The 13141-nt window shown below is 38.2% G+C and overlaps 1 protein-coding gene across 2 annotated transcripts in view; it reads right to left on the reverse strand.

Annotated features, from left to right (window-relative positions):
* Positions 1-227: 227 nt before the first annotated feature.
* Positions 228-13141, reverse strand: part of LOC124552723 (ras-related protein Rab-11A) — a 44630-nt gene continuing 31716 nt past the window's right edge. Inside the window, exon 5 of one of the 2 annotated variants that reach the window (XM_047127063.1) lies at positions 228-1616. In XM_047127063.1, the coding sequence (XP_046983019.1) occupies positions 1471-1616 (146 nt within the window). In that variant the 3' untranslated portion in view covers positions 228-1470. The remainder of the gene's footprint in view (positions 1617-13141) is intronic. The other variant, XM_047127064.1, reaches the window with a different exon arrangement.

A 13141-nucleotide genomic window follows, 5' to 3' on the forward strand; every position in this document is an offset into this window, starting at 1 on the left:
TCCAATGTGATTTAAACATGCTGAAACTATTTGTCACTGCCTGTAATTGCTATTACAAAGTCAATCGTGCAAAAATAAGAACAGCATTAGTTGCCATACCCAGCTGAAAACAGTAAGATATTTTTATGTTTCAGGTACATACTATCTGATGATTATCCCACCCACAATGAGGGTCTGTGTAAGGAAACACACTTGACGGAGAAATAATTACCATTCAAACCACCAGATATGAAACACTACTGAATAAGTAAATTTATTATGGCCATACTTTCAAATTTACAACGTAAGGACACCTTCATAATATATCAGCAGTAACACTTCAGGAAAAAGTATATATATTTTTTCATATATAATGTATAGTAATAATAATAATAATTATAATAATAAAGAACGAGCACAGCACAGGTGTTTGAAAAAGCAGCTCACGTCGAGTAAAGCAACCAGTGCCACAGGGGTGATCAGTCACCCACGGGCGAGACAGACAAGTCAAGACAGCGGTGCAAGGTGCATTTGCAGCAGAAAGTACATGGCACCAGGCAAAACAAAATTCTCATCTAGGGGGAATGGCTCCTTCACTGGGTCACATCACGGTCTGGCACTTACAGGGTGCCACCCAAAGCTTAAAAAATAGCAAATTAATGTCTCTCTCTTTCCCCCTTCAAAATGTCATTTCTCAATATACAGTTCACCAATCCCCCCCCAAGTCTATTAGCAACCACAATAACTTTTTAAAAAATGGAATTCACATCATCTCAATTTACAATCATCAAACAACTTACGTGCCTTAGTATTATTTAGACTATTACCTCTTACAACCATTTATTTAATGTTGAAAGCTCTCAACTTTTGAAGTCCGACCTGTTCTCAGTTTCCTTGACCCACGTTTAAAGTACAGTGTTCAGCAATTCATTCTGCCGAAGTATTTTTTGCGGCTCTACTATTATTTTAATATCACACGAGAACAGAGGAAAAAAACGAGTGAATGACATGTAAAACTAAAAATGTCAGTTTGTCTGTTACTCTTTCCAATCTAAACTATAACAGTACGAGTAAATAATACAACTAACATAACTTTGTTCACATTACTCACATTTTTTAAAAGTAAAAGAAAGGGAAAATCAGTAGTTCCTGCAGAAATAGAAATTCAACAATACAGTAAATCTAAAATGAAAACCAGAAAGACCTCTAAATTACTCGGGTGCATCGATAAATAAGTTACGAGACCACCTAGCCGGACATCGGGCACACGAGCGGCTAAAGTGGGATTACGCTACGCAATTAGGAATGTCACCCTGACGAAGACTGGTGTTTTCTGCCCCAGCACTGTAGATCCCAAGCCCCCTCTCCCCCCCCCCCCCAAAAGTCTTCCACGTCTTCCCGCTCTCGTGTTGCGACAGAGAGAGAGGCACACTCGAGGTGGGAACCTGACTCCGACTGCACCTCGGGAGCCGGGCGAGGCGGGAGATACACCTACGGAGTGCAACAGGCACGCTTCGCACCCGCCGCACTACTCTCGTCCGTAGGCTCCACGTGGATCGGCTTCATGTTGCCCGAGGGAGTGTTGTCCTCATCGGGGCTGTCTGGGATCTGTTTCTGGGAAACAATGCGGTAGATTTCTGCAACAAAGTAACACTAAGGTAAGTAGAAATTAACATTTATGTGCAATAACTTAAACACATCAAGTTGCTACCTTGTTTTCATTCACGTTTTTAAGCAAATTCTGGAGACAAAATATTGCATGAAATATCCAATGCAAATGAGGATTTTCACTCGTACGCAAACTTATTTTTACACTTCTAACGAAGCACTGACATGCCGACACCATACAAATAAAAATGTTACATTATTTGGATTGAAGCTGATAGTATACTTTCTTGAAACTTTTAATAGTACTATGTATTTGTTCCAGATGCCAATTTTAATTAATTATCCGTTTCTAAAAGTCCATAGCAGACTGTCCAGAAGAGGTAATTTTTGTTATTGTTAGAACTTTCACTGTTACATCTGTGTGAATGTTAGCTCTCAAACATTTGTAAGATTCTTTAAAATTGAATTAACTATGAATATATTCAACAAAATGACCACTATACATATCCCAGAACTCAACAGCAATGACTGTAAGTAGAGCCCTACATGTCAATTTACTCGGACAGTTTCATTCATGTCAGATTACAAAGAACCCTTATTTCATAACCTATTACCTTTCTTTCCAGATACGGTTCTCATTGTGACAGCCAATCAGCAAACAATTTCACTCCACCCCCCCCCCCCCTTTGTGACAGCCAATCAGCATACAATTTCACTCCCCCCCCCCCCCCCCCCCCCGCCCCCGCCCGTCTCTCTCTCTCTCTCTCTCAAGTATAATGTATAATGCTAAAACTGGATACGAACAAAACAAAAAACTTTATAATAAATTCAATTATCTGAAAATCCAAAATTTATTGAACTACGCAAGTTAAAATTGCATAAAATATTAATACTAAGTGGTTTTTGGACACCTCTTCCTACCTTCCATAACACTGGTGAACTAACCAAAGGACATTTATGCTACTAGTCACGTCGATTGAAAGAAGTCTATCACAGCAACAAAAAATGTTCAAATAATTTGATATTGAAGATACATTAAAGATTGAGACAGCAAGGGGAATCACCAAGGAACAGTCGGAATTACAAGTCAAACCAGTAGTGATCACAGATACTAAAAAGAAGATATGGGTGTCAGAGTAATGTAAAGATTACTACATGTTTTGTAGCCAGGTTGATAAAGACAGGAGGTTGTCAGCTGAAATGCATAATGAAGGCATGGAAAAATAACTTTCATAACCATGCATTAGTGAAAGAATAACACAGTTTACATACATATTAAAACGGGGGTGGGGGTGGGGGTGTAGTAGGTGTTCACGCACTTCAACAAGGAAATGGCAGCAGTTTATGAAGAACTACAAACATAATACATAAAAACTAAATGATGTTTTTGGAAAAAAAACGGTAAACCTCAACTCTTGAAAGAATCACTTTACACATGAGTTAATGTGGTGAACATTTGTCACTAAGCATGTATGTAAGAAGAGGTATCTAAAGGTTGGAAATCGTGGGTGCCCTCAATACGAAACTATGGATGAATATAAACTGGGTAATTTGCGACCCATTTTAGCATAAGATGCATCTCAATGTTTATTACATAGTATTGTCTGAGATACGTGTCTTACAATGACACAAGTTTGCAGGTACATTCAGTGATGCAGCATGTGTTGTGAATAGAATTAGTAGTAGTGAAGAAGTAATAAATTAGACTCATGCCTGATGCTGAAGCTTTACTGCACAAACAGCAAAATGTAGTAAGTGGTAACTTTTTTTCCTTTGATCATTTGCAGAGCTATCAGTGAGAAAAAGTTTCATAAGGAATGGAATCTTTATTGGAAGTCCTTGAGTGCTCTCACTCTCAGGTACTGGATGGATGAGGGCTATGCATTTGTACGCCATCAGTTATGCTGCCTAATGACAAACAAGCGGATTCTAACTGTAATACTTGTCTTTTAGTATTAAACTTCTAACACAAAATTACATCTCTGAATGGGTAGATTTTGACAGCATTTTAAATTTCATAAATAATTACATTAAATATTGAAAAATCTATTTTTGTTGCCCCTGCTGCAACACGTACCAGGTTCCAGGACAGTGTTTTAGTAATATAGATGGTGAAACAATATGTAACAGCAACAGATATATCACACAGACTGAAGCTTACAACTTACTTTAGAACTGCCAATAACTTCTCTGTATACACAAACACTAATTCAATTCACATGGGCACAAAGAGAAACCAAATTCTTAACACAATATACTGTAGCAAATAAGTAAACTGCAGCTAATACTTGCATCTGGTGTCTTTCACTAATGTCAAAGACACCAGATGCAAGTATCAGAGCAAATAATTTTCTTTCACAAAATCAAAATTAATATGCCAACAACAATGGGATCTTCTCTTTAAGCCAAAACCTAATTCCACAAACAAAACCTTCAAAGTAAACCATGAAAGAGATAAAGCGTTAGATCTTGGTATAACAACTCCAATAGTTATCTGAGAAGTAGTATGAAACAGCATGTATACGGCATCTCCACCACATAAAGCATCTGGAAAGCAGGTAAAATTATGTATAAAGAACAGGCTAGGAATACTGAATGATGATGCCAAAAAGAAGCTTATCTGAAATATTTAAAAAGTTTAAGACTGAGGATAAACAGAATATCAAAGTGCAACAGTATAGAATAACGAAAATAGCGAGCTGGGGAAACATATCAGATAAACTGTGAATGATCTCATGTACATCAAGATAAAGCTAATTAAATAACTGAATTTCACAACAGAAACAAGGAAGGCAAGGTATTCCTTTGATAGTGCAATATCAATAAAAGCATGTGAAAAATACTATTAAGAAATTTGGAGAGCAACTACAGAAAGGGACATTATGACCATGGAGCATGCCCCTTGTGCGGATTTGAAAGCTAAATGCTAAGTTTTGTAAGTTTTGGAAGAGATGTCAGTACAGATTATTAATACAGGACAGAATAATGATGCAACTTCTCCGTTAAGAAGACAGAAGGCAGTGCTCCATAACTGGAATGAAGACCTTGCTATGCCAACATTTAAAAAAGGAAACAAATGTGTGCGACGATTACTGACATACCAGCTTACTTAACTTGTGGGTACAAATCTACATCAAAATATCAGCAACAGATTAAATGTTGTCTCGGAAATATGTTATTAAATAACCAAGATACTACCCCGGTTTTACATTTAGTACAATCGGAAAACCAAGAAATTCAACACACTTTAATCTTTATATGCTAAGGGAAACAATGGAAAAGAAAGGAGTTCCAACTTAGCTACTAAATGCTGTTAAAACATTGAAGTGTCAGTAAATAACCAAAAAGCAACCTACTAAACGTAGAACAATGGGGAAGACAATGACATCAATCACTTACATTATTTAACTTTTGTACAGACAATACCGTAACTACAAAAACTATTTGGCTTCAGAGCCTTCAATTGGTTATTGGCAAAGAGCATTATCTTTGGTAGGTGTTTGTTGTATTTCAAAATATAACAAACATCTACCAAAGATAATGCTCTCTGGCAATAACTAATTGAAAGGGTGAGAATGATATAGTCCAAAGCCACATTTTTCTGAAAATAGGTTATTGTGTTAGTTCAATTTCTGTTCAACAGAGGAAGCTACTCGAAAATATTTTAACTTTCACTCACTGGATGGCAGAGCAGTTCACACTTGTTGTTATACAGTGAGGAAGTAGTCTTTTTCATGTGTGACAACTCACAGTAAAATGGCACTTGCAAAGAATAGGTTATTTCCAAGCGTAACAAAAAAAAAGAAAATTCTGAAACAGAAATGACCAGTTCTGAAGAAGATTATTCGTCCAGTGTAAGCAGTTATTGTGCCCCTGATGAATATTCATCCGAAAATGGCATGGTAAGTCCAAATTACTTATTTTAAAAACATTGAGGCTTAGGACTGTATCAGTAAAATATTATTGCATAATTATAACTATTATATATTCACTAATTAAAATTTGTATGTGTGAATCATGAACAAATTATACTTCTATCAATTACTGCATTATCGGTAATTTTAATATTGTAAGGCTATTTGTATAACATATTCAGGTATGTTATACGTGTTAAAGTGGCTTTGGTCTTTCTCATTCTGAATATTTTGTTTGGCTTAGGATGCTGAAGAATGTAAAAGGTCTCCCGAAGTATCACCTACTAAAAGAACCTGAAGACAGGGAAAAAAATGTGCAGTTGGAAAAGGGAAAAATGTAAATGACCTAGAAATTCTGGCAGAGTGCATATCTGATAAAACAGGACGAACTGTTGGTGCTAAAATTTGAGGTTCTGGATGTACATATAAAAACAAGTGTTGCAGCAAAATTCATGAATGTGTAGAGCAGATAATCCATTCTTTTTGGGATATGGGGGATTTCAATTGCCCAATTAATTACCTTCTGAGTTATATTAAGACGAAACCAGTGCAAAGGAGATCACTATAATTAACGAAAATCTGAAATAAATTTTTTACATCATGTACCTTTTATAAACAAAATATTATTTTGATTAATATATATTAGTCTTTTAGGTACCCAGAGGAAAGGAAAAGCACAGTTTCATGGCAAATGGTTACTTTTTTGTACCAGGATAAGGTTAATGGCTATTATATTTTGGTACGCAGAGAAGCATTTTCAAGTGTGCATGGGCTTCAGAACAATCAAGGACGTCTTAAGAGCTTACAAAAACACTCATGTGATGGACAATCCACTTCTCCAAAAGAGAGAAGAGGTAGTTAAAGATTAATTTACTCTTGCTACCCAGAAAAACCATAATTGTTCTATTCTACTTATTTATTCAGTGTTTTTCCTTTGAGTATCATATTCAAACATAAATTTACTAAATTTCTCTGTCCTGGGCATTTATCTTTAAAATTACTTTTATTCTTTTCCTTTGTTTCCAGGAAAAATGGGGAATAAATCAAGGAACATTTCACCAGAAGCAGTTCAGACGGTTCACAACTTCACAAATAATATACCTAAGTATGCCACTCATTATAGCTGCTCACAGATCTCTCTCTGCCATGACATGTCTATTTCTTCATTGTATCAGTAGCACTATTGAAATATTGTGAAGAACAAATTCACCACAAGTAAAAGTTTCAAAATTGAGATTTTTTAACCTTAATTTTAATATTGGTTTTGAATCACCTCGTTCAGACATGTCATGTATGTGATGAATTTCAAATTGAAATACAAAATGCACAATTGACCAATTTTGAAGATATGATTAGAAGATTAAAAATTGAAAGGGACCTATATCATTCCAAAGCATCTGCTGGACAACTTAGCTAAGGAAAATCCTGAGGAACATCTTACAATAGCCTTTGATTTTAAACAAATGTTTCAACACCAAGGCTGACATGTGGGCCTGCATTCTATAAGAGGAAGTTGTAGCCATAATTTCGGTATTCATTATTGTGGGTCTGAGCTCCTGGAGGTATGCAGCTGACTTGCATCCACTTGTAGCAGGGTTATAGCACAGGCTCGCAAATACTGGGACAGTGTTAGAGGGGTCAAAGAAATTCACGTTAAGGACAATCTCAGTTGCTTAAAAAGACCTCTCCATCTTCTGTACAACTAAGGCATTTTGCTGAAGTGAGGAGTTTCCCAGAGCACTAGACTATCAGGGTCCCTTTAAAGAAATCTTGAAATTATTGAGTGTCAAATCCAATTGGACTGTGACAGGCGACATTAGGCAAACAAGAGTGAATACGTTTCACACTGTTTTGATAAGATGTGCAGACTATTCGATTTCCGCTTTATAGTATCACTTCATAACCTGAATGATCGCTTTCACCTGCGAGAGCACAGAATTGTAAACAACATCATTGGCTTGTTAGTGTTCCGTGATTTTTAACACACTTGGGTATTCTGTGACTTTACTAATGATTTTTTCCTTCCAATAGTAGGCTTGACTACAGACAGACGTATTTTCAAAGGTGGTGTACTATTGTTAAAAAAGAACAGCAGCCATTGCTGCGAGATATAAGAAAATATTAATTTTTTTGTCAGTATATGCTCTTGTAAGAAGCTAAATGTATACTGCAAGTGTTGAGAACTGAGAAAAATGTTTTTATGAAATAATTGTCATCTTAAAAGGTAAAATTTTTCCCATATCTGAAGTGAATATTATGCTCATCTTTCCTCTCCTAGTAATTATGATACAAAGTGAAGCAAGCAGAAGACTTGGGATTTTGAGTGCTAGGTAGTAGTGTGCAATCCCTGTTTAAAAACACTGTCTTCTGGAATGAACAGATTCTCTTTTGTGAAAAGTGAAAATTTGTGGCACTTGCCCTACCGGCACAGGCTATCAGCTGTTCAGAATCATTCATCTGACTTGCTCTTCAATAACAGCATCAAGAATTTTCCAAAGCTACATTACTACACAGGCTGTTTCTTATGCTGGCTGCTAAGAAACTTAATCTTTAGTGCACTCGACTGCACAACAGATGCCACGCATTACTGAAAAATCAATTACTCTTTTACAGCTATCAAGACGGTAACTAAAATCCACAGTAAAATCCACAACACTGAATATTTTTGATGAAAAGGTCAATTTCATTATATTCAAAAGTAACACCAAAGGAAAGATTTATGTAAATCATTTAATACTAGGAAGGAAAGAGGACCTGGTAAGAGTAGGGAACAGAAGTTACAATTTTGCAGCAAAAAGTTTCCAGGCTGTCTTAATTCTTTTTGCTCTTATCAGGAATACTCAAATTTTCTAGCAGCTAAGAGCTTCTATCTGCAAAACCCTCAAAGCAGCTAAGAGCTATCTGCAAAACCCTCAAAGCAGAAGAAGATACTCAGGTGAACTCTTGTCCAAGAATATGTCACAATACAAAATTTGCACCATTAATGTCCTGTAATGAGGAGAGATCATTTTGCTCTTATAAAAACATTTCTGATCGGCAGCATTTTACAAGTGCCGATAATTTGGAGAAGTACTTCATTGTTCTCTGCAATTCAGACTGGAGGGTAAGGTAGGGACCGAGTAGGGTAGGGTAGGGTAGGGTAGGGTAGATGCCTTAGTAATTTAAGTGAAGATGGACATTTCAGTAAACACACAACAGAAAATAATTCTTTTATTAGCACAGTTTAGACATATTTTTACAACATATCTTCTTTGTTAACGTGTTTCTAGTACATTTAAATGCATATTAAGATAAAGTAGGTTACGAAGTTGATTTCAATAAAAATAGTTGTGTTATACATTAAGTAATATTTTTGTGATATTACATATTTGCTCATTTTCTTTACATAAATACAAACACATTCTGTGTGCTGATATTGTATGAAAACTTGTGCCTTAGGCATCAGTGAATGAAAACATGCAAAATATTTTAACTGCCTTCTATATTTCCAAAGTTGGCAATTATGGCACAAGCAGCTGACACTAAACAGATCTACTATACGATTTTTCCATATCAAGTTTTCAACAATATGCATACTAGAAACTCAAAACTTTATGCTGCTAACAAAGCCACAGCTTATGACTTGTAATCTTCTGGGCATCTACCCAGAACAATTAATGAAAACTGTAGCTAAATCTGCCTGTCATCCCCTTGTCATCAAAACATTGTACAAAATTTTAATGAGTTCGCAAAGGTAAAAACACACTGTATAGACTGCATATGGTTGATTTTAGTTCATACATTGCAGTAAATGAAATTTAGATAATGTATTGAAATTTTATTAAAATTGAGAGCAGGAGGATACCTCTGTTCTCACGTTACTGGGTTTTTATGTCCAAAGGATGGTAGCACATGATGCACCCATTCATGTCTTTTGGCACTGTGAATCCTGTAGCCACAACAATTGTCTACCTCGACTAATTCAAGGTGTCAAAATGAGGTTTTTGCAAACTATAGCACGTAATGAGGCACATTAAGTTGTATGATGACTACTCTATAAACTTTTTTTTTCACTGAAACATGGAAATAGCTCATCCGCAGAAGTGAGAGGTTGTCTGTTCACGATGCATTCAGATGACGTTAGCATAGTAGAAAAACCCAAGTGGGCCACATACACACGCACCCAGAACACCTGAGGGCCACTGTAACAGGAAAGGCACACATACCAGCAAATGGGTTAAGAAGCAAACTATTGTGAACCAAGGGTAACTTTTCTCCAGAACACGATTTAGTACGTAATTCTATTTGACCTAACAATAATGCTGGTACCTGTATTATTTGCAGTGAATTTCAGAAAATTTGGTCTCCAAATTTTGACAGTAAACACACTGCAATGCACAATGCCTCTCAATGGCTGCCACTAAAGTTGGATGAGCATCTCCATAACACACATAGACAACTAACTCTCCCAGATAAATGAGCAATATTCTAGAATCTGTTAACTGAAATTTATATAAGCTTTTCCTTCAACTAGTTTTAGGTACCCCTGAACACATACTGCAAGAAATTTATAGTTACTTTTTCAAATTGTTATGAATTGTGTAACCTAACAGTAATGGATGCTTGTTTAAGTTCAGTATGTTAAATTTATTTACACCGAGGGCCAAGTACCAGTGCCTTCACTGAAGGTCAATCCTCAATGTTACTGCACTTCCCAGAGTTTCTTTCACAGTGGAACATTTCAGTACGTCAAGAATGTTGTATCTAACTCTACAAGGAAGTCATTAACCATAACATAACAATATCCAAGTTCAAAATTTATTCATTTGGTTTGTTTGTTTTTGTTTTAAGGTGCAGAAACAACTAGAGTCACAAGCACTGATGTCTAAACTGTAGAACACGAAGATAAAGAGAGGAGTTAAAAACCACTACACACCAATCCCAGCCAACGGAAGGAAAGACAGCTAAAAACAGGGATGTGGAGAAATGTCTATACAATATGCCATAAACAGAGGTCCTGAACTAAAAAGTGAATGGCTATTGCCATATTGCTACAATGAATAAAAAGTAAAATGTGGTCGACAGCCCACATGTCGTTCACTGTAACTGCCAAAATTCAGCCAGCAAACAAATAGGAACATAATTGGTTGAAAAAAAGGGTATTCCGTCAGGAAATGGTGGACAATTAAGAGTTGGACACAATGAGCACAGTGCTATGAGCACAAAGTGGTGGGGGACCACCACTTAAATAGCGATGGCTAAAAAGACAGTGCCCAATATGCAACCTAGTTAACATTATCTCCCTTGTGGCAGAGGGGCAACAGGTGGTGGTTTAACTTGTTGGGAGAGGCTCAATAATCCAGAGCTTGTTCCCATGAAGGGAGGACCATTGGTGACACCAAAGTGACACCACCTTCATACACATGGCAACAAAGAGATCATCAGAGGGAGTGTAAGAACTACCAGGCTGAGGTAAGCGTCAGCAGCAACCCACATAAACACCACAGTGCCTCCATCAAGAGTAAGCAAATACAGCTTTCCTGGACCCGTTGCACTAAGGGATGGACGATGTGCATCACACAGAGGTTTTGAAAGTCACAGATGGCGAGCAGACGATCCAATTGAGAAGCCTGTGTCGCCAGATGTACTGCATGGCCTAATACAGGGCAAAGAGCTCTGCTGTAAATACTGAGCAGTGTTCCAGAAGCCAATACCGAAAAACAATGACGAAGGCACACCCTACATTACGATCAGTATATACAACAGTACTATCGCGAAATTCCATGTGAAAGTTGTGAAACTGAAGGCAACAGAGTGAGGCTGGAGTAGAGTCCTTAGGAAGTGAATGAAGGCCACGGGGAACACAGACTGCTGCATGAAGTCAATGTGGTGAAGGATTCACACCTACCACGAAAGTGGCAGGTAGTGTGAAGCTAAGCTATCAGAGCAAGAGCTGAAAGCAAACTCCAAGTGGTAACAAAGAAGAGGGATGCACCACTAACTGGTGATCAGACGAGTCATCAAAGGAGGCATAGGTTGGGTGGACACACATGTCAGACAACAGGCACACATATCTGCCGAGGAGAAGGTAACGGCAGTAGTTCAGCAGCTTCTGCATACAGACACTCAACTGGGCTAGTGTACAAGTTGCCAGTGGCCAGACGGATGCCACGACAGAGGATAGTATTGATACTGTGTAAGAGGGACGTTCGTGCAGAAGCATAAACGAAACATCCATGGTCTAGTTTTGAACAGACAAGGGACTGGTACGAACAGAGGAGGGTGCTTCGATCTGCACCCCAGGAAGTACCAATGAGGATGCAGACATTGAGGGACCAGGTAAGACACGTCTGAGGACCAAGAAAGTTTGCAATTGAGCATGAGCCCCAGGAATTTTTAGTTTCAACAAATGGAAGAGCAACATGCCCAAAATGTAAAGACAGTGGAAGAAACCAATTCTGCCACCAGAAGTTCTCACAAACGGTTCTTCCAGTGGAAAAATGAAAGCCACTGTCGATGCTCCACGAGCAAAGACGATTGAGACATCACTGAAGACACTGCTCAAGGAGACAAGTCCATGGAGAACTGCAATAAATAGTAAAATCGTCAACAAGAAGGAAACCAGATATGCCTGCCAGGAGACAGGCCATTATAGGTTTAATGGCAATAGGAAAGAGGATGATGCTCAGGACAGAGCCCTGAGGCACACCGTTTTCCTGGATAATAGTGCCCGACAAGGCAGAACCCACACATACCTTGAAAACTGTCCTAAACATTCCTGAAGAAAACCACACGTGTAGAGTGTACGGAGGATACCAGTCCTCCAGCAAGTGTCTTGGGCTTTCTGCAAATCGAAAAACATGGCCAGTCAGGGATTTCTGCAGAAAACCATTCGTGACATGGGTGGACAAAGGGAGAAGACTCAACTGCAGAATGGCACACTCAAAAGCCACGCTGTGCAGTCATTATTAAATTGTGTAGTCATTATTAAATTGTGAATCTGAGCCACCACACTAGCTGGGCAAGAATCACGCATTCCATCACCTTGCAAACTCAGCTGGTGAGAGAAATGGGGCATTGGCTAAAAGGAAGGTGTTTATCCTTACCGGGCTTAAGTACGGGTATGACAGTGGCTACACTCCAGCATTTGCAAAACATGCCCTCTGCATATATGTGGTTGCACGTATTAAGCAGAAAGTGCCTGCCCAGAAAGGTGTTGCAACATCTGAATGTTAACAGTGTCTGGCCCTGGGGCAGAGGATCGTGGTGAAGTGAGAGCATGATCTAACTTCCCCATAGCCACACTAACACTCAATTCTGAGAAGCTCAAGCTGCCTCCACCCATTTCCAATGGATGAAGGCAGGGTGATAGTGGGAGGAGCTCGAAATTGCCGCAAAATGGGAGTCCAAGGTGTTGGAAATAGCAATGGGGTCCACAATGACATCTGCTACTATAATGCTGGAAATTGGGGAATAGATCTTGGTCCCAGAGAGCCGTCAGAGGTTGGCCCACACAACGGAAGAGGAAGTGGGACTGCTAAAAGAACTAGCAAACTAAATCCAGCTAGCTATTTGGCTTTCCCAAAGAACGCGACGACACCGTGCACCCATTTGTTTACAATGAATGCGGTTTGCCGTCATATGATGACAGTTAAAAACGA

This window comes from Schistocerca americana, chromosome 10 (assembly GCF_021461395.2).
Source record: "Schistocerca americana isolate TAMUIC-IGC-003095 chromosome 10, iqSchAmer2.1, whole genome shotgun sequence".
Lineage (NCBI taxonomy): Eukaryota > Metazoa > Arthropoda > Insecta > Orthoptera > Acrididae > Schistocerca > Schistocerca americana.